This window comes from Diuraphis noxia, unplaced genomic scaffold, assembly GCF_037042655.1.
Source record: "Diuraphis noxia isolate RWA-SAM2 unplaced genomic scaffold, SU_Dnox_SAM2 contig0002, whole genome shotgun sequence".
NCBI lineage: Eukaryota > Metazoa > Arthropoda > Insecta > Hemiptera > Aphididae > Diuraphis > Diuraphis noxia.
This window is the reverse complement of record NW_028301712.1, coordinates 42,080,439-42,106,773: the sequence shown is the minus strand read 5'-3', so window position 1 is coordinate 42,106,773 and position 26,335 is coordinate 42,080,439. Positions and strand designations below refer to the sequence as shown.

The 26,335-nt window shown below is 30.4% G+C and overlaps 1 protein-coding gene across 2 annotated transcripts; it reads right to left on the bottom strand.

Moving 5' to 3' along the window:
• Amph (amphiphysin) lies at positions 1 to 26,246 on the bottom strand. Of its 2 annotated transcripts, XM_015516458.2 has the most exons (9): positions 25,743 to 26,246; positions 6,562 to 6,697; positions 6,181 to 6,371; positions 5,338 to 5,628; positions 5,000 to 5,127; positions 4,447 to 4,481; positions 3,327 to 3,626; positions 2,948 to 3,090; positions 1 to 2,087 (listed from the first exon to the last, which is right to left on the bottom strand). In XM_015516458.2, the coding sequence occupies exons 1-9, from the start codon at positions 25,851 to 25,853 to the stop codon at positions 2,007 to 2,009; spliced, it is 1,416 nt and encodes a 471-aa protein (XP_015371944.1). In that variant the 5' UTR covers positions 25,854 to 26,246; the 3' UTR covers positions 1 to 2,006. The 2 variants fall into 2 exon arrangements, with proteins under 2 accessions (XP_015371944.1, XP_015371945.1); XM_015516459.2 differs by lacking the exon at positions 3,327 to 3,626.
• Positions 26,247 to 26,335: the final 89 nt, after the last annotated feature.

The window sequence follows — 26,335 nt, the reverse complement described above, 5'->3', positions numbered from 1 at the left end:
TGAGACGAAAATTATCATTTTATTGTAATAAACGTATCAGCTTGGAACAATATTTAAATTTGAGTTACATATAATTTTTAATTAGGACGTAACAATGAATTGTACAACAAATAAACTAATAAACTTATACAATTTATGAACTAGATCTTAAGAATTGTTAAGAATTAGGTGTTTAGGAGTTAAAATTACATAAATATTAGTCATAAAAAAAATAAACAATAAAATGCTAATGAATTTACATTTATGAATAATTTGTCAACTATAGTCTATAGTTAATAATAAACTCCAACTATTTATTTTTTGACATTTGTGTATAAATAGAGAACTTACTGTTATGTACAATAACAGTGAATAAACCATTCTTTCCATTATATGTGAAATATAAGCCCCATTCAATAGGTAGATAGATACCAAAATCAATAAAATATTGATGTACCATAAATACAAATATTGATTATGGCTCCTCACTTATGAAAAATGATTTGATCACAGTAATTCAATTTGTCCGTTTTTGATTTGATATAATATATTGTTTTCTACTTTTAAACAAAATTCTATAAATACAAACAAAAAAGTTATACATCCAAAACTGAATTAGTGCATTAATGAATCATGTTGGATTAAAACAAATTAAATGTCCTATTTTTATTTTTTATTTATAATTATTCATTATTTAACATATAAAAAAACTGATAGAACATCATCCATTATGGACATCCCTTATCTGGCCATATTAACGGCTTATGACCACTGACACCCCCCTCCCCCCTCCCCCCTCCCAATAAACTGCATCTACAATAATACAGAACCATATAATATATTAATAATGCCAATGTTATTTGGCTGAGAGGCATTAATAAATAAATCAATGATCCAAAGTCAACACAAAAAATAAATAAATGCAATAGTATTCTTATTGGTTGTTTTCAAGAATAAAGAACAGTATTTAAATACACAATAAGCGAAATCCATCTAATATAAGGCTACTGATACCAGTAATTATTTTTGTTAATATAAAATATCATCTATATAATTTATTTTTATTTTTAAATAGCAATACTGAATCTCAAATGTTAAAATGCCTAAAGCAAAACATTAAGAACAAAATAAATTTACATCTAAATAATACATTGGTTTATATAATAAATTTAGTATCTATCAAAGTTAATTTATATAATAAAAAATACAGATATTACTTAGACAATAATAATTTACTATACTAAAATTATTTACATTTTATTGACTATCAGAGCGGGTATAAGGGACGGGGTAAATATTTTTAATGTAAACTAAAATGATTGAACCTTTACAAATCACTCACTAAAAGTAAAAAAAAACATTTAACACACAAATACAACAATATAACAACACATACAAAATAAAAGTAGTAAACACATAATACGAGCAAAATGTAGTTATTATATGATTATACATTTAAGGTAAAAGGTACCATATCTGAATAATTGTAGGAGTAAGATTAAATATAGTAGCCAAATAGTAGCTTTATTATGCTTTAAAATGGCACAAAAAACAAATTTATTACCTCATATAGGTGTAAACATTATTTAGTATAAAAATTTAAAGGCACTTGTTACACATTAATTAATTAATGAGTATTTTTTCAAGGTTCAATATAATCACACTAACAATACAATTTAAAAATGAACCTATTAAATTCGTAACGATTTCTCAATCAGTCAAATTCATATTATTATCAGCACAGATAATTGTTGATAATGTTTTCTAAACTTGACGTTCACGGAGCATAAAAAAAATAAATATTCAAAAACTTAAGGGCGGTGTATTTAGTTTATAAAATAATTTTGTCATAAGAACTAGTCGTTGCAGCGCGTTTCGTGTCTATCGGGCAAAAACCGACTTCAAATCTCATTTGTATATATATACAAAAACATAAAAACATAAAATAGAACCACAAACATCCAAAAACTATACTTCAGGATTCTAGGTCTTGTCGTTATCTTCTTGCGCTTACGACAGTGTGGCACTCACAAAGGTCTAGTGAAATTGGCAGGGAACAATTTCTTCTCTCCTGTGTTGTCTTTAATACCAATCAACCAGCCCTCTTCCTGCATGTTAAAAAGGAAAAAAAATAAATCATCATCCACCTGTATCTTACACAATTAATACTCCAAAACTGGGCAATCGATTGTCAAAAAGTTCATTTTCTTGATAGCTATATCTAACTTAGTTCAGTAATATTAAACCGTAAATTATCTTACTTGAAGTGTTGAAATTGAAAAAGACAAAATAATTATCTTACAGTATATCAGTGATCAACAACATCCTATACAGGGTGTCCCACAGAGATCTGACATTCTGACAAATGAAATAACTTTTGTTCTAATCCATATTTTTAAAAAATGTCTTTTAAATATAATTCATAGACACTTGCGCTACATTTTTAGAATACATTTTTTATTTTTTAATACGGAAAATAAAAAACTTAAAAATTGATAAAAAATGTTTTCGAAATATTCAATATAGCCAATTTGTAAATCTGATTTTTAAAAAAATGGTGTCTATGGATTATATTTAAAAGAAATTTTTAAAATATATTGATTAGAACAAAAGTTATTTAATTTGTCAGAATGTCAGATCTCTGTGGGACACCCTGTATAGTATATTATGATTCTGGTGAATTTCGTCCTTAAATTTTTATTGTTTGTCTATTTTTTTTTTTTTTTTTTGTTATTCATCTCAACCGAATTATGATTTAACTTGGAAAATTTCTGATAAAACGTGTTCAAATCTAATTTTGTTGTTGGCTCATTAAAACGAGAGATTTTTAACAAGAAAAAAAATATGACTGACTTGCCCAACTTTGCAACACTAATATAATAATATATTTAACGACAACGATAACCAGACCATGTTTCGGTATAATGTCAAAGGCCGTAGTTCAGTATAAACATGGCAAATTACTCACCTGAGTTTCTGGATCATCATAGGGTACTACGCTGATGATCTCACCCTTTTCGAACGACAGCTCGTCCGTGTCTTCAGCGTCGTACTTGTAAGTCGCCACCACTCTGTACAGCACTCCCGGAGGCAAGTTGTCGGTAGTTGCTCCTGCAGAAAACGAAAAATTATAATAATATAAAATCGTATAGTCCTCGCGTGGCTCGCACGATCGGAGGAGAAAAAGCAGTGTGCCACGCAGTCGTTTTTTGAACCGATCGGTTCGGATGGTTATGATATTATCGATTAATTAAGCGGTTATAAAAAAATTTAACTAAAACGTCGCGAAGTCAAGTTGTATATAGGACATGGGTTTAATATTATTATTTAAAACCACTCTGCGGTACCTGGCGGTATGTCGATTTCAATTTTGTTTGTGCCGTTTTCGTGTCTAACCGGTGCGACGCCGTTTACCGGTGATGAGCTACTCTTGCCGTTAACCAAAGGTTGCTGCACTTGCTGCGATGGCGGTGACGACGAAGACAACGGCGTTGATTCATCTTCTAACAGTGTTTTCAATGCCACTGACGAAACTTCGTTGATGCTGCTGTCCGGCTGCGATGACGGTGGTTTACTATTACTTACGAATGCCGTGTTGTTTTGAGGGGATGCGGGTGACGAGGGCGGGGATTTCGCAACGTCTTCTTCTACATTACACACACACAGTTTAGTGTTCACACGAAAATCATTAGTTATACACAAACGGTACTCGACATAAAGTATAATTATGGTCTATTTTAATTTAAAATATCATAGGCGCAAATTGTCTAAAATTATTAAAAGGGTACTTGAGCACTGAACAAAATTAGCAGGGCACTGGCTAGGCCAAATTTAAAATGCTTATTAGTTATAAGAACTATACCTGTATAGCGTATATTAGTATTTAGTTTAATATTATATCGACAAATTTTTCAACGAAAACATTTTGTTCACAAACATATTTTACGATTTCTACTTCAGATTATACAATTTAGTATTTAGGTCATTTAGGATACGATTTAAAAATCAAGATTTGAGAAAAATGATGAAAAAAAGGCAATATACAATTTTAGAATTTAATTTAAATATGATTAATTATTGTATACATATTTTAACAAACAACATGTTTAAAAAAATTAGAGATCTCAATATTAAAATAAATATCAAGTGTATAATATATAATATATAATTTGCTATATTTTAACTTTAATATAAAATAAATGAAAACAAATTATTCGAAACAATATCATGATAGTTTGATATAGTATGATATTATGATATTTGTGTGGTTATAGCTCTAGTTCATTTTAGAGTAAAAATAATTAAACAAACTATTCGACGACTTAAAATTTAAAAAAAAAGTTAATTTGCACCTATGGGTATTATTATTTCAACAACGCAATATAGCTACAACATAATATTATAAACTGTAAACGAAAGCTAAAACGAGAAAATAATTTTTAGATAGTAGGTAGTTATAATAATTACCATTCATAGATATCGGAGACGCCGGCGACTGTGATCTACGCAAAATGAAACAAATAATTAGTATTATGCTACTATAATGGAATCAGTTTATTGTTTACATTTACAAATTAAACAGTATATATATTCCAGTTTAATAACTAAAGGCACGGTTGCACCAGGATTGGTTCGCATATAATGGCCTACATTTTGCTGATTTTTTTTATATCAAAAATTATTTAATATTAATTAAATTACATAACCATAAAGTGTTAAGATATGTATTTGATAAAATATGCAATAATATATTTTTTTAAATGTATAAAATAATTTTAGTGAAGGAAGTTCACCCCCTCAGATCTCCTTGTATATACCTGGATGAGGGAGGCCCGATAAAAATGTCACTTATAGGTAGGTAGTAGGTGGTTACATTTTAGGTGGAAAATTTCAAGGCGTGTTTGACACTGAGGTCACGTATTACTCAGGCCACCCATGCGTGTACAACACACTACTTGAGTATCTCTATAGTACCTATATTATACATAATATTTATAAATTTAAAAGCATGCATACTTACGCAGATTGAATATTGTTGGCGACGTTATTTGAGGGAGTTTTGTTCCCTAAGAAGTAGTTCAGCATCTTGGACTGGTGTTGATAATCCGTGGCCAATTTGTCGACGATCGATTCCATTTCGGAGAATACCTGACGAAAAGCGCGAACCGAACATTTTTTATTAGTGCAAATGAGTACGGAATTATCAAATAAAATAATTCTAGATATTAGAAATAAATTAAAACGCAATAATCACGTTTATGCGCATATAATATATCCATAATATTGAATATCCGTAACGGATGTATAGTAAAACTTAGCAGAACAATAAGTAATTTTTAAAGTACTAAGTGGACGTACCTTAGACGATTCGCTGTGAAATAATTGTTCGGCAGCGAAGTATGGCTGCAGGTTTGTGATCAAAAACAATACCCTAGAATTGTACAATGCAGGCAATTCGTCGTGCAGCTCTGTGTTGATGAGGTCGAATTTTCGCTTGACTTCGTCGAACTGTTCTTTGGCTTTCATAATTTTCGCTTCGTCTTTTTTCTTGCCAGCTCCGCCCGCAACACTGTTGTTATTAACCAATTGGTTACTGTGCCTCTGGCTATCGTAGTCGACCAGTTTTCGGTTTCGTTTATCGATTTTTTTCTAATAAACCAGAAATACTCTTGTATTGATAAAACATAAAGGATATAATATATCATATATTATATGAATAGCTTTACTAATTGGGTCCCAGCTTTACACAAGTTACTATAATTTGTAGTTGGATTCCGAGTTAATTATAAAAACTAGTGTTCGGTCCACATAAAAAATTCCCGCGGGAAACTCACGCGTGAGTACGATGTATGTTTTTTTATAAGTGAAATTCTAACATAATATACATTTTTATCAAAATATTATAATACAATTAATATTCGAATTTTTAATTAAAATTATAAAATTATAAGTTAACCTGAAGAAAAAAATATTTTTAATCTCCGAGTTTTATTTGGCTATCCTCAGATGTAGATCACAGTTGAATACCGAACAATTGGATGGGCAATGTTTTGAATTGTCTATACGAATTCGGATTAAATAAGTGTATTCGGATGCAGCTATATAAGAGGTATAAGAAGTAAATAATATACTAGAACCCATTATTCAGGAAAATTATTTATCATACGGTATTAATATTATCAGTGGTTGCTGATTGCTTACCCGCGTTTCGGCGAATTGGGCTTGGTACGTGTTCAACGGTATAAGCACTTGATCAGCCAACTTATGAGTGTAATCGCTCCACAGCATGTCCAAATTGTTCGAATCAGTACACATGTGATCGTGTCCAACCCATTGGCTTTCGTACATCTCATTCAACGTGTCCATCAGACTTTTACTCGCTACTTGCACAGCTAAATCATAATTCAAAACACGAAATCATAAATATCTATCTATCAATGATTTGATAAAAATGAATAGCAATGAGTAGGCGCAGGTACGCAGAAAATATTAAGGTCATCGATTGGTCGAGCCTTCAATGAAGCCATATAAATCACTACAAAGTTTATATTGTTACTGTTGTTTAAAATTTTGCTAACATACCTCTGACACATCGAATATAGTTGTTGAATTCTTTTTGTAATTTGTTCGCCGCATTTTGCTGCTTTGAAAAATTTTGTAAGTGCTCGTTAAAAATTTCATCTTCAGTCCGGTCAACTTTCCCCAAGTTTTGAAGAAACTATAAGAACATGATCACATATAAATAATAGATTAATACTATAAGTATATATGTATATATATTATATATAGAAATAAAGAGTAATTATATTAGGAATGAATTCGAACAATACATAAATCTTCACTAATATAGTAAATAACCAAGGCTATGGATTTTATGCATTAATGGCGATGGCGTGTGTTTTTAAACAAGAAATTAAGTTCAGCCAAAATATATCACAACCAATTTATTACATAGGTAGAGTATTATCATTAAACATATATTTTTCTGAAATCCAGACAAATTCTTTTAAAATTTTTGCTGTTGAGTACCTATAACACGCTTATCGGTGCATAAAAATTTCATAAAAAATGTTACTAATTACTTTTGAAGTTTCAATATTATCTTTTAATAGATAACAAAAGGTAACTATAAAAATATATAATCTAGTTAGGTATCTATACTATTTTATAAAAATAATAATAACAAATGTAATTTAATAGTTTTATCAAAATATTTTCTAATAGTATAAGTATTAATATATTTATCACTTTTATTAAAAATTAATTAATCAAGTAAATATATTTTACATTTTTAGAATTTTAGTTAGAATTAAGTATGTTTTTACTTATTACACTATTTTTAGTGCATTCATAAGCCTAGTAACAATAAATCAGATAATAGACGGTTCAAAAATAAACAATTCCAACAATGATCGACAGAAGGAAAAAATTAAATTTTAAATGTATATCAATTAAATTATTTCAATATATTTACTGTCCAATTTTAAAATGATTAATTTGCGAATCCAATATAAACGCAATATGTTGACACAATGACATGTAGTATACTAGTTTTTACATAGTTTATATTTGAATGTGGTTACGTATATTTATACATATATAACATTAGATTTCATGTTTTTATTAAGTATTTAATTATTTTATTGTTTAGACAAACACTTAAGTGCTTAAAAATCAAAAGTATTAAACAAAAAAATAATTATTACATATTAGAGTATTAGACATATTCATTGAAAAACTAATTTAAGTATTGATTCAAATTAATCAATATTACAACTAGAAAATATATGTTGTAGTGTATATTGTAGAGATACGATTTGTTTTTAATTGGATAAAATATCAAACACGATTATACGAAATATATAATTGCCTCTTTATTATCAATATGTTCAGTGAACTAATGAGTTACAACTACGAAATAAATGATACAGATAGTTACATAAATATAATTAAACCCGTTGATATGAAATAATAGGTATTTTAAAAAAAAACAAATAATATTTGTAAGTTTTTAGTCAAAAGAACTAAAAAATAAGTAAATGTTCGGTAGTTAAGTTAATAATCGTTCAAATTTGTACATATATTAAACATAAAAGTGATAAAAATCACACAATAATACATAAATTCGTTTAATTCGTTTAATTACCAGCGATTTTTATATTTACTGCCTTCTTAATGGCTGCACGTTTAAACAACGATTGAAGCGTAAAGTGTATACCAATAAAATATTATTATCCTTTCTCATACCTACAGTTTAATTTATATACACACTTAACAGTATTTATTTATAAAAGTATATTAAAGGAGAATAGAGAATTTATGGAAATCCAATATTTACATTGCATGGGGACCTTTCTGCAGACTTTTTTTAGTGTTTTAGGGAGTGTTTAAGTAAGCCAATTCTAGTACTTCACCAACTCAAATACAAAACATAATACTCTCCTTTTTTGAAATAATCAACGATTATTCGTTTCGTTCATATTTTTTTTTAATTAGCACGGATGATTAATTTATATTCTATGATTTTATTATTGAAAATTTAGTGGATTAAAATTAACCTCCATTATACACATCACACATCCGGCATGTCAGTTAAGAAAAGTGAAACGCCTCTGGGATCACATTACATTATGATAATACATACAGCGATTATATTTTGGTAAGGATAACTGATAAGTGATAACACTATATAATAACAGCGTTGCGGTATGGAATTATAATTTAATTAAATTAATTGTAGCACGTTTGAATAATAGGCATCATGCATGCCACCCGGCAACCACCATATTATACACACAGTAGTGTTTTAAACTTTCTAGATACACGCCATATATACCTATATCTAATATATAGTAATTGATATTATATAGAACGCGTAAACTCGGCTTCAGCGCACTGCATCAACACACATTTATTAGATGGTATACACTATATACATAATATATTATAATATAAATTAATTCTTAATATTTAAAACCTAACTAGTAAACACGAAAATAAAAACAAGAACTCGACCAAAAATTATATAAAAATGAAACTGATAGAATGTGAATGTATTATCCATGTGTTTTATCGTCGGTTCAGTGAGGCGGTAGTTGAAGCCACAGAGATGCCTGCCTTCATTCGGGTAAAAATTTGTTTGTAATTTGTTCCATATAATAATATATATAATATAACATATAGTATTATATACAAATACATTATACGTATATGAATACAAATAAAACTTTATAATATCTTTTAGTTGGTAAATTGTCCTGCACATTTTTAGCGGCACCGACATTATAGGTCTAGTTGGGCTGCAGGACTCGCCCAATATATAACACTTATAAACACGAACATATATTATTGTCGTAAATGAAGAACGAAAAGACGCGACGAAACGAAAAACCTCTCGTTGTTTCCGCATAATACACACGCGAAAATCTGGCATGCGCAATTCACGTTTGAAACAACTTACTGACATGGAAATTATATAATACATATATATTAAATATCTACTGAAATATTATTATATAGAATATACACTACAAACTTTGTGCTATATTATCTTTGTCATAATTTTACCCAGAGCCAGAACACACTTTGAGACAATTATTTTATGAGTGTTAAAAATTAAGCACTATAAACATCAATACGTTATTTAATCAACGAATGTGTCGACGATTAAAAAACATGTGCCTTTTTTGCTTTTATTAGCGCAACTGATTGGTATGTAAGCATACAGGGTGATTCACCAAGCATTTTAACCCTATTTTATCCTTAATTGATACTGATATTTTAAATTTTAAGTCATTTAAGGAGTGTCCAATAGGTAATGATGGTACAATTGTTTTTATGAAAATCTTTATCTGTTGAATAGATAGTTGATCTGAAAATGAGAATTATCCATCAGATGGTTCTTTTTGCAAGATAGTTTCAATAAACCGAAATCGAATTTTGACTTTTAAAACCTGTCCTACCTATATACTACAGATGTCTTAAAACGATATTAAGTTAAAACCTATTAAATATTAATAAAAATACAAGGTAAAGTTTGTGACACCAAGACACTCAATGAAAATAATCTTAGTACCTACATCTCTTAAAAAATATATGGTCTTAAAGTACTTGTACGAATTCCGTAAATCAGGCTGTGTAGAATTATTACGCATATAGACGGATATAGTTAGGTAATAAAGTATGATATGGGGATGATCATCGAGCATGCTTGGTATCGCCCTGTATAATAAATAAATAAGAATTACATGCGTGACGAATATTAGCTCATCTGATATAATGTATAATGCACATGGGTACTTTCTTGTATTGTTAATACGAAGTACATACACATACAACTAGTACTATAATAGTGTAATATACACCTATATAATTATATGTAAAATACTGTACCGACCGACTTTCACTCGCGGCAACGACTGCGATGCTTTAAATATTAAGTTTTGTTCATAAGCGATAAATTATTATAATATTTGTCCACGCTTCGTGTGTATGAGGCTCGTATCTCATCCTACCCGTAATATCTGGCACAACTTATTTTCGGGCGCCTACGTTCGTTTCTGTTTTTTTTTCAGCCAAACGTGGGTTTTTTTTATACACATACAGGCGACCCCGCGAGCGTAGGACTCTCGATTATTATTATACAACGCAGACGTGCCGGATCAACGTTGCTTTAAAACAAATTAAAAAATATAATATCGAAACGAATTTTTAAAAAAACACATACATAAAATGACATTGTGAAATGTCACACTACATACCGCCGCACGCCGTCGACCGGACCCTAGAGTATAATATAATAAATAATACACGAAGCATGATCGATGGGGGGATCGACGTGATACTCGACGTGTTCCAGTCCAGTGGTCCTGGAGTAAAATAAAACACATGCCTCTAATAAAAATAAAAAACCTTATATAGACAGACGACGTGTTAATACGATACGCTGACAAAATATATTATTATGCAAATGATTCTAATAAATATTATGATTATGAGTCATGGAGGCGTATTCGTCGGCGTTTTTAAATACCACCGATAACGCTTCAACAACAATAATAAAACATATAATATCAAACGTTATTGCGATCTAACTACGCGAGAGTGGCTATAGAAATATTGTAGACTATCTCCGTTTACCCGAGTGGAACAATAATATTGCCATCCGAGTCGCAGACTTCCAACGAACGTACTATAGATACACTAACAATTATTGATTTTAAGCGACACTTATATATTAATATTTAAACGGTGTTCACTCGAAACTGCTTACTATAGAGTGTAGGTATAAATACAATTTGAGATGTTGTATATTATAAATAGGTGTAAAACGAGCGTTAGGTTAACATAAACCAAAACTTGAAGATTATGCCGGATATTCGATGATATAAGTAACAATGAGATTATAATATTGTATTCCACTTATATAGGCGGAGTTAAATTTTAGAAGAGAGAGGGCTATATAAAGCTTACATTTTAAAAAGCATACAAGTTTTTATAACCACACTCCCTTATCAATTATTTAAATATGTATATATGTTCCTTATTATTAGAAATATTGTTATACCTATAGGTATTATTATGCAATATACACAATCTAAGTAATAACAATAAGTGTATAAAACATATCAAGTATAAAAATAAATATATTAATAAATAATAATAATATACATAAAAATTCTTCAAAAAAAATTAATGAATATAGAAAATGTTAAAAAAAAATTATTTATTGCCTTGGTATATAAAATTCACTTTTTATTTCCGATATGAGCCGTTTTGAACCATGGTAATAAAACTACTGACGACAAAAATAGTTTTAAAATATTTCGTAACGTTAAATAATAAGAAATTATTGAATGTGGTTTTTTGTTTTTTGGAGGAGGGAGGGTTAGACCCCACAATTTCTTCCAGTAAGTCTATTATTCAAATTGCAGCAAAATATATAACTCGCGCCACACACATCGACCACGTCAACCCATGACCTATACACAGACTACAAATGACGATTCGCTACGGAATTCGTAACAATTTTTAATTATTATAATTTAAAATGCATAGGACGCATAGGAAACGTCGCGGTGTACAGAAGAGCTACTATTTATGCGGAAAGAACTATTTAGTATTTGTTAACGAGATAATCCTGTTTGTAAAAGTGCGTCGTCTCTTTGGAATGGACGTCAAAATAATTGATATTTATTGGTTGTTTATAAATTCTTGTATATACACAAGCGAAACGAAAACACGCATAAAGCAGCTATTATATAAAGTATCTGTGCTGCTTATTGCTTGTCTGTGAACATTTTACGTTGGTGAAATGATATTATATAAAACAAACTAAGATCATAGAATAATATATATCATAATATATATCATAATATTATAATGATTAGTGTTTGAAATAATTTCATTCCGATTGCATAATTAGTAAAATAATTTATAGATAGATACTAAACATAGTTATTGCTGTACCTTATACATGTACCTTGCCACATTGGTCGCATAAATACATTTTATTCACTGGGTAAGAACTATCAGTAAATATGTTTTGATTTATTGTTTTTTACTAGCTCATTAACACACTAAATCATAATTGGCATAATCATAAATGAAACAATTTTCAGATTAATCGGAAAATAATTTGAGATGTTTATTTAGATAACGAAATCCATTGCCTACAGTGAACGACCGATCAAAGAAAAACATAATAAGAAGCAAAAAAACGGAAAAAAGGTAATTTGATTGGTATTTATTTAGTTACTTACTATCGATTGTTTGTGTGAAAATTACTCATTAAGTAATAATAAGTAATTATATTGGTAGTATATTTTATTAAATAGTTCGGACAGTTAATTTACATAGCATACGTATGGTAGTCATATTTATTAATACAAATTACAAATCATAATTTTTAACGTAGGTATATAGAAAAATAGAATGCGGGGGCATCGATCGCAAGCGTGTAATTATTTAACACCAGTACATCACTTTGGCACTGTATTACTATGCTGCACACCTTGTGACCAACATTTTTACATTAATGGATGTCAAAATTCGAACGAAATACGTCATATTCGTATATACAGTTTTAGTATTATAATTGGTATTTTTTTCGAAAAACTATACAATATATATTATATTATATTATATTATATACTCGTATATGTAATCGACTTGCATCAATACGCTGATAACTTATATACATATAATATAGTATAATATTAAGATATGCTAGAATAATAGAAATACATTAGAAGCGAACTACATTATAATATATATAATTAAATGTTAGATATCTGCATCAATATTTCAATTACCATTGTACCCTACATCATTTTCAGTACCCGTTTCCTATTGTACGCCCAATCGTTGATTATATATTGTGTTTTCACAATTTTTATTTCCGTATAAATATGCGTAAGTGACGTGTTTTGTGCAGGAAACGAGGAAATTTAACACAGGCTAATATTGACAGTGCACGACGCTACTATATTACTGTGCACAGCCAGTCGGACGACCAGGGAAAATTAAATTTAGACCGGTGTCCGCTGGACATACCATTCTGCCGACTGCCATTACGTCTCTATGCACCCAAAATAACTATAGGCCACGCGCTCGCAGAGAAGCCCCTCTCGTCGTGATGATGTGTATAGCATAATATACACATTAATATATTCTCATCCCGTAGTAATGCTGCAGATTATATATATTTTTTTTTTATATCAGCGGCGGAGTGTATTCGCTAAGCACACGCGCAAAGTGTATCGTCGCATCGTTTTTTCTACTAATGAATTTTACACATTTTTCTAAAAAAAATTCCCTACCACATTATCGCGTTTATTCATGGACTATTGAACGCTTTCGGAGAGACAATTTTCGCGAATACCTACGTTACCTACCCTTAACCATGTATCGGACTTAAAAATACAAACACAACTCGCAAAAAGCAATTATCTCTATATGCCCAAACATAATACAATATGGCGCATCGAGTACGTATATGTTGGTATTAGGTGATATACATATTTCACATTTAATAATAATTCGTGTCGTTTCGTTAATAATAATAACTGCACTAAAATGTGATCTGAAACCTCTTGTATTTTGAGTTATTTTATTATTTACAAAGTTATTAAAACGATTCACAACTTTATTGTAAATGTATACAATATAATATACAAAACATTAGGAATGTGTAATAAACCTATATATTATATTAGTGACGTGACGTATTGTACTTATGTCAAATTGACATGAAAATTATATTTCTTTAACACTAGGTACAAACACTGAAACTAAATGTAATAAAATTAGATACCTATTATACCGTATATGCATTAAAAATATAATCTATGATGTTAATATTTTTTCCTATTAACGTTATCGACACCATAATATTTCATGCATACAAAACTCATTTTCCGTGTTGAAAAAAATTGTGTTATTCTATCTTCTAATATCTTATCTTAACTACATAAAAAATTTAGTGTCTAACAGCCAACAGGTATTTAAATTTCTATTACGTTTTGATTGAAAAACATTGCAACAATTATAAATATAAATAAAATAACATATTATCGGACTATCGATAATGTTACGTGTTAATACTATATGCAGTCTAATGACAGTCGTATACACAAGTATATACATCCGGACACGCCCTGACGTCGAGCGCACACTAAGATTTTACCTCATCGCCTTTTAAGGACTTTGAAAGAAAACTAAAAACTAGTTTCAATATAATAACTTCTTTAACTGCATATGGTATGATTCACCCACGTGATATCCATCCACACGTGCTTCTCGCAAATGTCCACGTTTGACAACTTGGCGTAGTTTTCAGAAAACAGATGCAGGTACAACGGAATTAGGAAATTCGTGCGCAGATCGCTCGTATTATAATATAAATTAAAATAATATATGTTAACAGTTTCGATCGGACTTAAGTGGTTTTAATTCTGCGTGTGCACTGCACACAATAGGTATACAGCAAAGTGACCAAAATAAAAAACAACGAAATATGAAATATGCGTGTAGGTTTCGTCCTTGATGCAACAACGTATGTAGGTAGGCGCATATAGGTACCTATACTAAAATATATACGCATACATGAAATGGAGGTGTGCCTTTTGTGTACGAGTGGATATTATAATACATGTTATATATACCTATACAATGACCTCACAATACAGTATTGACGAACGTGAAAAACAGCAAACAACTATAATAGTTTACAGGTACCTAACCTATGAGGTAGGTGGTAGCCACTAGCCAAATAATATGTATACAGATATTTTAGAATTTACTGTTTGTATGTTATAAGTATGATCAAAAACACCTATGCGGTTAACAAAGTATTATGTACAGTTTGAAATAGCCCATCCATTTCGTGTATTTTTTTTTAAACGGTTATCCGTTTGAATCATTGTAAATATAAAAAGTAATGAGTATAAGTGCCTATATATAATTTTATATTATATACGTTCTGCGATATAATTCATAAAGTTGCAATACAAGGATAATTCCTATAGACTATGGTCTATGGTGGTACATAATATATATAAAATGTAACAACAATGTAATACAGTATAATGGCGTCGATTCGGCTGGATATTACTGTTACGCCCCGGTCGTCATCGAAATAGTGTCATACATTTCCAATACGTTCGGTTTGACGCGCGAAATGAGCAGGTGGTTAGACCTCTCACGTACTACCGACGATAAGGCATCCGCCGTTAGGAATATTATTGTGGACGCGGGCTATAAACACCTATAGCATAATATTGTGAGGTCGTTGACTGGATTATTATTATTATTATATAGGTGTACTTCTATATGCCACCAGTGCATTATCCGTACATTTTTTTAACGCAACCGTTGAAAATCGGATGTATCTTATTAATAAATACATAGCACGCATCCGTAGAGAAATGGGCCGGAAAAATAAACACATTGGCCGCCGAGAGTAAGCAATATTGACTGCAGACACAGGCCGTGGCAAATACTGTGGACGTTTGATTAAAAAGCGCCAAGTGACATTATTCTTAAAATATAATTTTTTCCGAACAACGCATTATGTATATTATAAAACATCTGTACATTTTAATCGATAAAATATTATATTTACCTAAAAATCTAATCCATGCATAAGACCATAAGGGAGCCCGAAAAATTAAATTTTTGCATCTCTGATATAAAATTTGCTAGGAAAAAAAATACTTATATAAGTGTATGTGTGATCGTATATTATCTCCGTATACAAATATATTTATATACACAATTTACGCTATGAGTTTAAAAAAAATTCTACGAATCAACTTTTTATTTTTGGCTGTCCGTAACGCTAAGAGATGCCAAGTATATGAAGTCGAGACACTTGATTTAGGAAATATTAGCTCTATGAGGTTCTTCAACCGTATGTTGTACCGAAAACGTTGAATAAAAAATAATTAAAAAAACACGGTTACCTGTATAGTTACTCATCATGAGTTTAACGTCATATTTTTTGTATGTGTGCCGAGTTCTCTACTGAGCAGACGCATGTAAATGCCTATACAGAGTACACATACCTATACTTAAATAGTAATAATTACGAGTAAACTATGAACATAATATTATCACATAACCTCGCAGTCTTGAGCCAGTTAAGAAACAGTACACAAGCTCGGTTTTGTGTAAACGGGATTTTCGAATAACGGTTACCCTATCGGCTATAGATCGCTATACGTAAACATATTATAGCTTCTGTTATGATCAAATACCAATATTTATATAGATAACCTATATGGCATTAATGTGTTTACTGCTTAATAATAATTAATGAGTAACGTATTATTATTAAATTCGTTCGGCGCCGGGAGTAAGTATATACGGTAATATAAATTGTTATACGAGAAAAATGATATTGCATAAATTACAATGAGTCACATTATTTTGTATACTATATATTAACCCATGTGATAGTATTGTAACGTAATATAGATATGCAAACATACTTTTATCGCGGATATTGCAAATATCTATCTTTTACAGATTCTAACAAAATTATTTAATATTTTTTTATTCCAAAATATTATATGAAATATTGCACAAGAAACATGCATTTATATTGAATATATGTATTTAAGATTTATTTTTATAGAAGGTAGCAATCTATTAGAATAGCAATAAATATAATCATTGGGTATGGCATTAAAGTTAAATTAGAATAGTATATGTAGGTAAAAATAATAAACATAATTATTAAATAAATATATGTATTTCCGTTTACAAATAGATACCTTATTCTTTATGATTTGTATTTTTTTTCTATTTATATTCTTTGATTTATTACATACTTTATACAGATATTAAAATATATGTATCTTATAAAAGTTATAAATATTAATTTATTGGCATTAAAAAGTAATAAAAATATTTTACGAAGTTAAAAATAATTGTATTTCCTATTTATTATTCTATGTTCTATAATGACAAATTAACATTATAATTTAATCTAATAACATTAATCATGTCACGAAAAAAAAATGTTAGTACAAAAATTTCAAGCTAAAAATTCATGCAAATACGATATTGATAATATTTAAAATTGACACGAACATTTTAATAGGTTTGTGAATTTTTTGAGGATTCGCCATACTACCAACTAAATAGGTACTAGTCTACGCAATTTTAGTCTTTAGTTTTGGGTTATTGTCATACATGGTAGGTATTATATTTATTTTAACCTTACTTTTAACAGATTCTAGGTTCATTGGAATTGTATACATATTATGCATCTAAAGCAGTAAAATCAAAGAAAGGAATGAAAATAATATGTTTTATTAATAAATTATTAGCGTCAATAGATTTTGATATACCCGCAACAAAGTTAACATTTTTAGATAAATGCTTATTAAAAATAAACAAAAACATAATAGTAAATATAACAATGTAGTACGTACTTGCAAAGGTATTTTATAAGAAATAGGAAGTAAAAATGAAAATCTATAGAGTCAAAATTGTATCTTATAGTTCGAAGAAATTACTACGACTATATAAGCTGTTTTTAAAGTGAATGGCCTTGGTAGTTTTCGCAAATTTTTTAATTATCATAATTTAATTAAAAACATACAAAACACACTTTATGATTGCAATTTAAACTTGTGTCTAAAAACGACTCACAAAAAAGCAAAATATATCATTTATAGATACCATAATTTACTATATGTATAGTATAGTTTATAGAAAGATAAACAGTTGTTACACCAGGTTCAATGACTGTCTGAACTTTCACCCACTGACACGAATTCTAAATAATGTTACAATTTTATGTAGTTGCATCGATAGTACATACCGGTAAGTAAAATATAATAATTTGTGACCCACGCTCCCACGCTCTGAAAATATTCGACAAAGTTCTTAAAATTAACTATGACAAAGTATTAAAATATTTTGAGAATACTGCTTTAGTTTTAAGCCCAGTATAGGTAGTAAATATTAGCATCATATATTATACACTATAGTAGTTCAGGAATTAAAAACATATACCAGTTTTGAGAGGAAAACGGTAAAATGACCTTGAGCCATAAACGCACAATATTTTTAAATTTATATTTTCATTTCGAAAGACTATACAAACTGCAGAGTTGCATAACTAAAAAAAGTAAGCCACACATTTCAATGATATGGAATAATTGCTATTTAAATTTTAAATGAAACTAAGTTACATATTATACTTAAAAAAAAAAACATTTAACGTGGTGAATAATAATAATAGGTGCTACCTATATTGTAGTAAATAATTTACACGAACCCATTTATATTTTTAAAGCAGTAATTAACCCCACTTATTATTTTAAACCAGAATGGAAGATATAGGTATAGTGTAATAGTTGGTAGATAGATGTTATATACTGCATACTCGAGAAAAAACGATAAAATGCAGTATGTATAGTAAATATTATAAGGTTTTAAATACTGCGTCACAAACTCACAACTCACAACGTGCAACGTTAAGTTTCGAACCCCTGATTAATATACGACGTTACCTTCATTGAAATGAGGATTTGATAGTGTCGTTTCAGTCAACTGCATCGTGTTAACGATTTAGCTCAGATGTAATAATTCTGTTACAGTGAGAGGCACACAAGTCATCAGTTTACTTACTTGTACACGATACTATACACTTGAAGTTATCTCAAATGAATTTAAATCATAAATATCTATTATGTTAGGTATATAAATAGAAAGCTACACATCGCAATAGTTGACACATTATGTACAAATACATTTATATTGTGTTAATATGGATAATTGATATTAGATACTATATAAATTAGTATCAACTCAAATTAAACACATTTCAGATTAGGTACCTACTACAAACAGTTGACACGAGGCGGTTTATAATTCATATGATTATAAATGAGTACACCTAAACAAAAAAAGTAGGTATATCTGGACAACTAGTTTTGAAAACAATATACAAAAATTAAAAAATATTTCTATTTAATAAAACATATTCAAATATACAAGAAATTCATTGCACATAAACCTCATGGGTTCATATATTTAGTAATTAATTTTATAAAGCTCCAATGAACAATATACAGTTGCGATTGGAAAAAAACAGCCCACGCAATGACCAAATACCATGCGTATTTAAATACTATATAATATATTACGTATTTATATTGTATTTTGAAAAATCGCGGAGTCACAATAATATGCGACTGAATGCACCTCGCGGCCGAATTTCACTTTTCTTATACTTCGCGCACTTCCTCCGCCCCCATCCAAAGCGTGTAAATCATATTATATACGGAAGTTTCGTCTTCGTGAATAACCCACTTATTGCGGGAGAAGATTGGCCGACGATAACAGGGAAACGGCGGCGGCTGATAGACACGGAGCACAAGATGTGGAATGCCATTTATAGAGAACGCTGCACGCGTGCAAAGAAAACCTGTCTCACTGTGTGGCACCAGGACCGCGGTGGGGCCTAACGGACGACGGACGACGGTTTCTCTTCCAACCAATACCCATAGGGTAATTTAGAGGTTTCTGAACCTATATTTACGAGAAGTTCCTGTTACGACTTACCACGTCTACAAGTAGTTGTAGTATACCAATACTACTAGGTACTTACTATACTACTATAACTACTACTACTACTAATGTACGTACTACGTCTGTACCATGCTGTGGCGAATCACGTAAATCGGAAAAACAGAAAAAATTGTATTTTAAATAATTCTTTTTACACGCTTGTTTTCCGTACATCAGTCGAATAGGTCTGGGCAGGAATTCGAATTGACAAACACTATTGGGAATATTACAAAACAGCTATAGAAATAATATTATAGCTGCTGCGCGAAATATTATGTCTGTATTTTTGTATTTACTATGTGCGAAAATAGCCGGGGTTGTACTGGTTGTAGGTGTGTATTAAAAATTATTATAAATAATTTAAACTATAAAGCAACCAACATCAAAGTGTATATGTACTGTACAGTCTACACTCAACAGTTTATTTGCGGAAGAAGATACTCCGGAACGGAGTATAGTTACCGTTAGCTAATTACATTATGCGGATTTTATTTGTGTTTTTACCTATAACATTTAGATAGTTAATTATGTATTTCGTTTAAACACCGACAAATATAAGCTTCCATTATCTTATATATATATATTATATATTTATTATTATATAGTATATAATATATGTCTCCACCACGACCCAATTGCATTACTACAACTAAACGAATGTACAAATAAAAAATAATTTTTAGTTCCAATTTTCATTTGAAATCTTACGGTCGAATTAATAATTATTATAAAACGATATATGTATACTACACTCGATAGTCGCTGAAACGTGCACGATATTAGAATAATAACGTGGGTGCCTACAAATTATTAAATGTTATAACTTATAAGATAACATGATAAATAGATATATATGTAGTAACCGTCTTCAACGAATGAAGACCTATAGTCGTGAACCACGACATAGTATAATTCGTATATACAAACTAAGTTTAAGTGAACAACAATAATTTATAACCATGATCGCGTTTTATAGAAAGTTAACAAAAGTGCATGTTTTCCTCGCACTTTTAATTGCACATTTGTATTATTTCAAGGTCACACCGTCTCTTAAAATAGTATATATACATACAAATTGAACGAAATTCATAGAACATCTGAGTATTAGAGTAATAGTAAACTCAAATAGCAATAGAATAAAAGTCTTCAAGTAAACGTAAAAGTTGAGGTTATAAGCATAATACAACTTATTTCACTCTATATTGATTTGCAGGTAAAATGATATAAATAATATAATATATATTATATAAAAACAAGTCATATTTTTAATTCTAGGAACATACGCCATAATAGGCACATATAAATATTTAGTATTTTATTCATTGATGTGCCTATTACACATCAAAATTTAGTATTTTATTCTCGTAGTTTATTTTCCAATTAAAATTCAATATACAATACTGTATACACTAATGTAATATTTGAATTCAACCTATAGATTTCGATGGTCATGGTCACTATATGACACACATAGCGGTCAAGTGCATACATTCAAAAAGATGAAATCAAGTGGATAACTTTTTTTATTTAATTAATTTAAAGAAGGAGATATTAGATAACAATTTAATTAAATATCTAAAGCATACAATTGTGAAAAACATAATGTTTTACAAACAGCTACTTCAGTCTTCGATATTATATTAAAGGGTTTACTTGGGTAAACTATAATAACCTTGGCATTATTTTAAGTGCATTACACCGTAATAAATTATTATTAATGAATATGGCACTTTAAACTCAATACATCATAAGCACTACTATTTTGTTTTTAAATCATAAAAAATACTACATTTTCTACACAAAATTAATTTTTTTGGTATTTGTTTATATTCATTATGTATAATATTTTTAATCAGGTACTTTTTAAGTTTTCAATTATTATCGTTAGCCGACATTACCATAATATTTCATAGATGAAAAACATAAATAATACAACGATTGAGGAAACTACATATTTTTTAAATTAATAGAATTGAATTAATTATAATTTATAACATAAACATTGGACAAGTTTCTTTTAATTAACTATTTGTTTATGGTTTACTTAATATTGTTCTATCTATATAGGTACTTATAAACATTAATGTGTGTATGTATCATGTATGAGACTTATAGACTAGGAAACTACTGAACCAATTGGCACTAAATTGTGTACAATATTGGGGGTATATTAATACCTTAATTTTTTTAACCCTTTTAGGTAGCTAAAAGATGGTTCAATCATTTATTTCATTTTGGCTTATGAGGATCGAATATTATTTTGTTTATATAATAAAAGGTTGTCATTATATTTAACGATTTTTTTTTTAAATAGTGTAGACTAGCATTATGAGAATTTTAGTGATGTAAAGAAAGTTTAGGAAGTATTTGAAACAAACTATTTTTAGTATTTCAAAACTGAACTAAGTATTATTATACCCACACCAACACAAACGGATTGTCATCTCGGTCAAATTAGTTCACAAAACGAAGTATACCTATACAGTATACACCTGCAATAACAATTTTTCAGTGAATTGATGTAGGTAGGTACACTAAAACCGATATAGGTATCATAGTATTTTACATCTGTTCACTTTTCCCCGACTGATAAATAGGTAATAATTAAAATAAAAAGGAGAAAAAAAATCTATTATTTTTATAATTTATATACACGAATGATTTTGAACTTATTGATACAAAAGAATACAAATAGCTGTAATATTTAACATTTTATTTTTCTTCAATATGTTCGTACCCCCGTCTTACGAGTATTGTTTGATTCTAAACATCGAGTTCAAATAATTTGTATAATAATTATCAGTATAATACCAATTACAAAAGTATTCAAAATAACAACATTAGTTAATGTATTAATCCGATTAGCATAAATAATTAACCTAATGGCAAATACCTAAAATAACTCGTAGGTATATAAGAACATTTAAACGTCAACAATATCGCAAGTTATATTAATGATTAAATATAAAGTGAAGTGCGTTTTATATAAATTGTGTTATGCCTCTCCTTGAATATTTAACTCGAGTAACACTTGAAAAAATATATTTTGAAGAAGATTTGCAAAATATTATAAGGTTTGTTTTCACATGCATTGTTCTAAGACAGTACACTTTCACCTTGGAAATAATATCATGTTACGATAAAAGTATATACAATATATACTATATGTAATATATGTTGTTTTATGAGTTTAAAATCATAGACGCATGTGAATTATAGTAATTAATAAAATTAATATGCGTTTTACGCATTATGCTATGTACACTTTTAGAGTAAATCACAGAGAAGATAGAACCAAAAACAGAACATTTTACTTATAGTAACAAAACGTGCTGATAATATAATTGTAATAAAATGGAGTTGGTTACATAATATAATCGCCTATATAGTATGCTGCATATACAGTAGCAGTTTTCCTTTTATAATACCTTTTCCGATGGTACATATTAGTTTAGAATATGATCGATGAGTTATACTAAACATTTATAACCGTAACTTTACACTTGACACTCGTATAAACTTTGCACAATAATTGAAAGAAAGCAAAATAAGGATCAATGTGGTGTTCTGTATACAGACAAAACACGCCGAAAAGTTATGAATTTTGATAAATACGGTTATGCATTTTATTTCCAACTCCGCCATAAGAACATATATAAGTGTCTATTGCCTAAATGTAAATGATTCGATGCAGGAAACTGTTGACTAATAGGTAAAAAAAAATATGCAAAATACGAGGATTTTCGAGGTGACATTATCGTGCGACGTTGTGTGCACAGTTTCTGGTGCACAGCACTATACAGTCTGTCAACCAGACAGTTCAGAAATACATTCTGGCCAGCTGCCAAATTTTGGACAGTCCAAAGCGAAACGGTCATTCGACCTGAAGAATTTTCTTCTTTACGCGCCCACCCCGCGCCGCCGGATCTCCCGACAATGTACCACACTACGGCTGTAAGGTTATTGCCATCGTGATAAACTGCCAGATCGGATTTTAAAACGTGCAGAAATCTTTTGATTCATACGCTGGCCATGTTACACACCCTGATGACAATCAAATCCCAGGACTTACTGATGCAGTATAATAATATTATAAACCCTTAACTGACGTCTCACACATATAGGTACTGATATACTACGTTAATATGATGGTGTTAAAACGGTTTAAAAAATGTAAACTATTTTAAAAGTTAAAACACTCGCATAATATAGTTTAAGAATTTTAAACCGTTTTAACGCCATCATATAAACATAGCAATAGTGATATTATATTTGAGGTTGGGTGCGATGTAAATGAGTATATATTATACGATAACCTGCACATTAGTTCTTAATCTGAGGATTTTTCCATATCGCCCAAAGGATAGGGTGTTGATCTGGGTTCTGGGACTAGGTCTGCGTATATTATGCAAAGCAGCGAGGAAAGAGTGATTTTTAAGACCAACAACTATACTATATGACGTAATGTTTATTTGTTATACGATATTCTATGTGCTAAGAGATCAAATTATGAGCATGTGTATACCTATTATTATATAGGTAATAAATATTGAAATGTAAATGATTATTTTACTAACATAACCATCAAGTTAACTGTTTACTTCCCATATCCGAGAATTCAACTGCACTTTTGATATTTTCTTAACTGCCCGATTCGAGTTCTGGCGCCAGTTAGAAAAAGTCTGGACGTCTGGTACTTTCAACGCACGTAACGAGGAAATTAAATTATGATAATCGACTTAAGGTGCACGAATTAAATAGGGGAAAATCAATAGCCTTAAACCCACATGTTTTATCTAATTCGATTAAATGTGCGTTGTCTATACTTAATTACAATAATAATATATGCATAAACCGTATTGGTACCGTTCCAGCAGGATTGTAACCTAATAAATAGTGTAGGCAAAGAATTATAATTTAAAAATAATTTCACGATGACTTTTTTGTTGCATTTTTACGTTTTAATGCCAACATACCTGAGCGGTGAACTTGCGTGCCGTGCATAATGCATTTTTAAAAATCGAGATGCGACTGAAAGAGTAACACCAACCGTATAGGCACTACTTCGATTTTCGACAAGGTAGGGCACTGGAAAAATTAAAACAAAACAGACCCGCGACCCCTTTTGCCCCACGCCCCCGACCGACACTCGGATGATACGCGTACAACGTTATCGGAGGGGTTGTTTTCAGTTAGTATTTAATGAGCTTCAACCCCCTCCCCCTCAAAACCCAAAAAAAAATCACGAATTTAAAAAAAAAATCCAAAACTACCATACTCCATACTCGGGAAACGGCTTTTTCAAAAAAAAAAACGGGACCGAACCTACGAATAAAATAACAGTGACGAATCTAGTCGGTGCTATCGCAAAAAAATTATTACAATGCGTTTAAAAAACGACGAAATCGATTCGGCTGAATGCGCTGACAAAATTGGAATATTATTGTTACGGCGATGCAGTTATTAATCATTATAACGCAATAACATAATAATATACGAATGATAAATCGTTTGTTTTATATTGTTTTCGGTAACTATACACTCACAATGTCTTGTACACGAATAACAACACCTAACGTTAATAATACAACGAATGCCCAAGACACGGCGACGAAATAAAAAACAAAACACCTTAAACGTAGATTGTCTCAAACAAGTAAACAATTGAATCGTCTTACCTTTTCTTTGGCCCTTCCGGCGTGCTTAGACACGGATTTGGCGATAAGGGATCCCTTGCTCTCGGCCATGACGTTCTGACTCGGGTCACCAATGCACAACAACTGATTCATGTCGTATTGTTGTGATCGCCGTCGTCGTCGCCGCCGCCGCGTTATCACCGCCGCCCGACCACCAGGGCCAGCTGCAGCTGCAGCAGCTGCTACTAACTGCTACTGCCGCCGAGCGTCGTCCGGTCTGAACGTAGGAACGCGTTTACCGCGTGAAGGTAACGACAAACTGCTAAAACTGGGACGGTTTCCGTTTGAATGTTTCGCGCGTTACACGCGTACAGAGGAATTCGTACTTTTACGATTCTGTGCAGTAATATTGTCGGTTGAGCGTTGTACGATTTGTCGCGTACGATCAGATAGAATTATATAGCGTGATATGCTGTCTCGGCGGATGTCATAAATCTCCGTGACCGACGAAATCGCGAAACCCCGTGTACGGCGCACAACTCATCCAACAGACGCTGACCGAATAGCGTATCGGCTCGGCGCGCAGAGCGAAGGTCCGCACTCCGCGTTTCTTCGCCGCCCGCGATTGGTGCCCC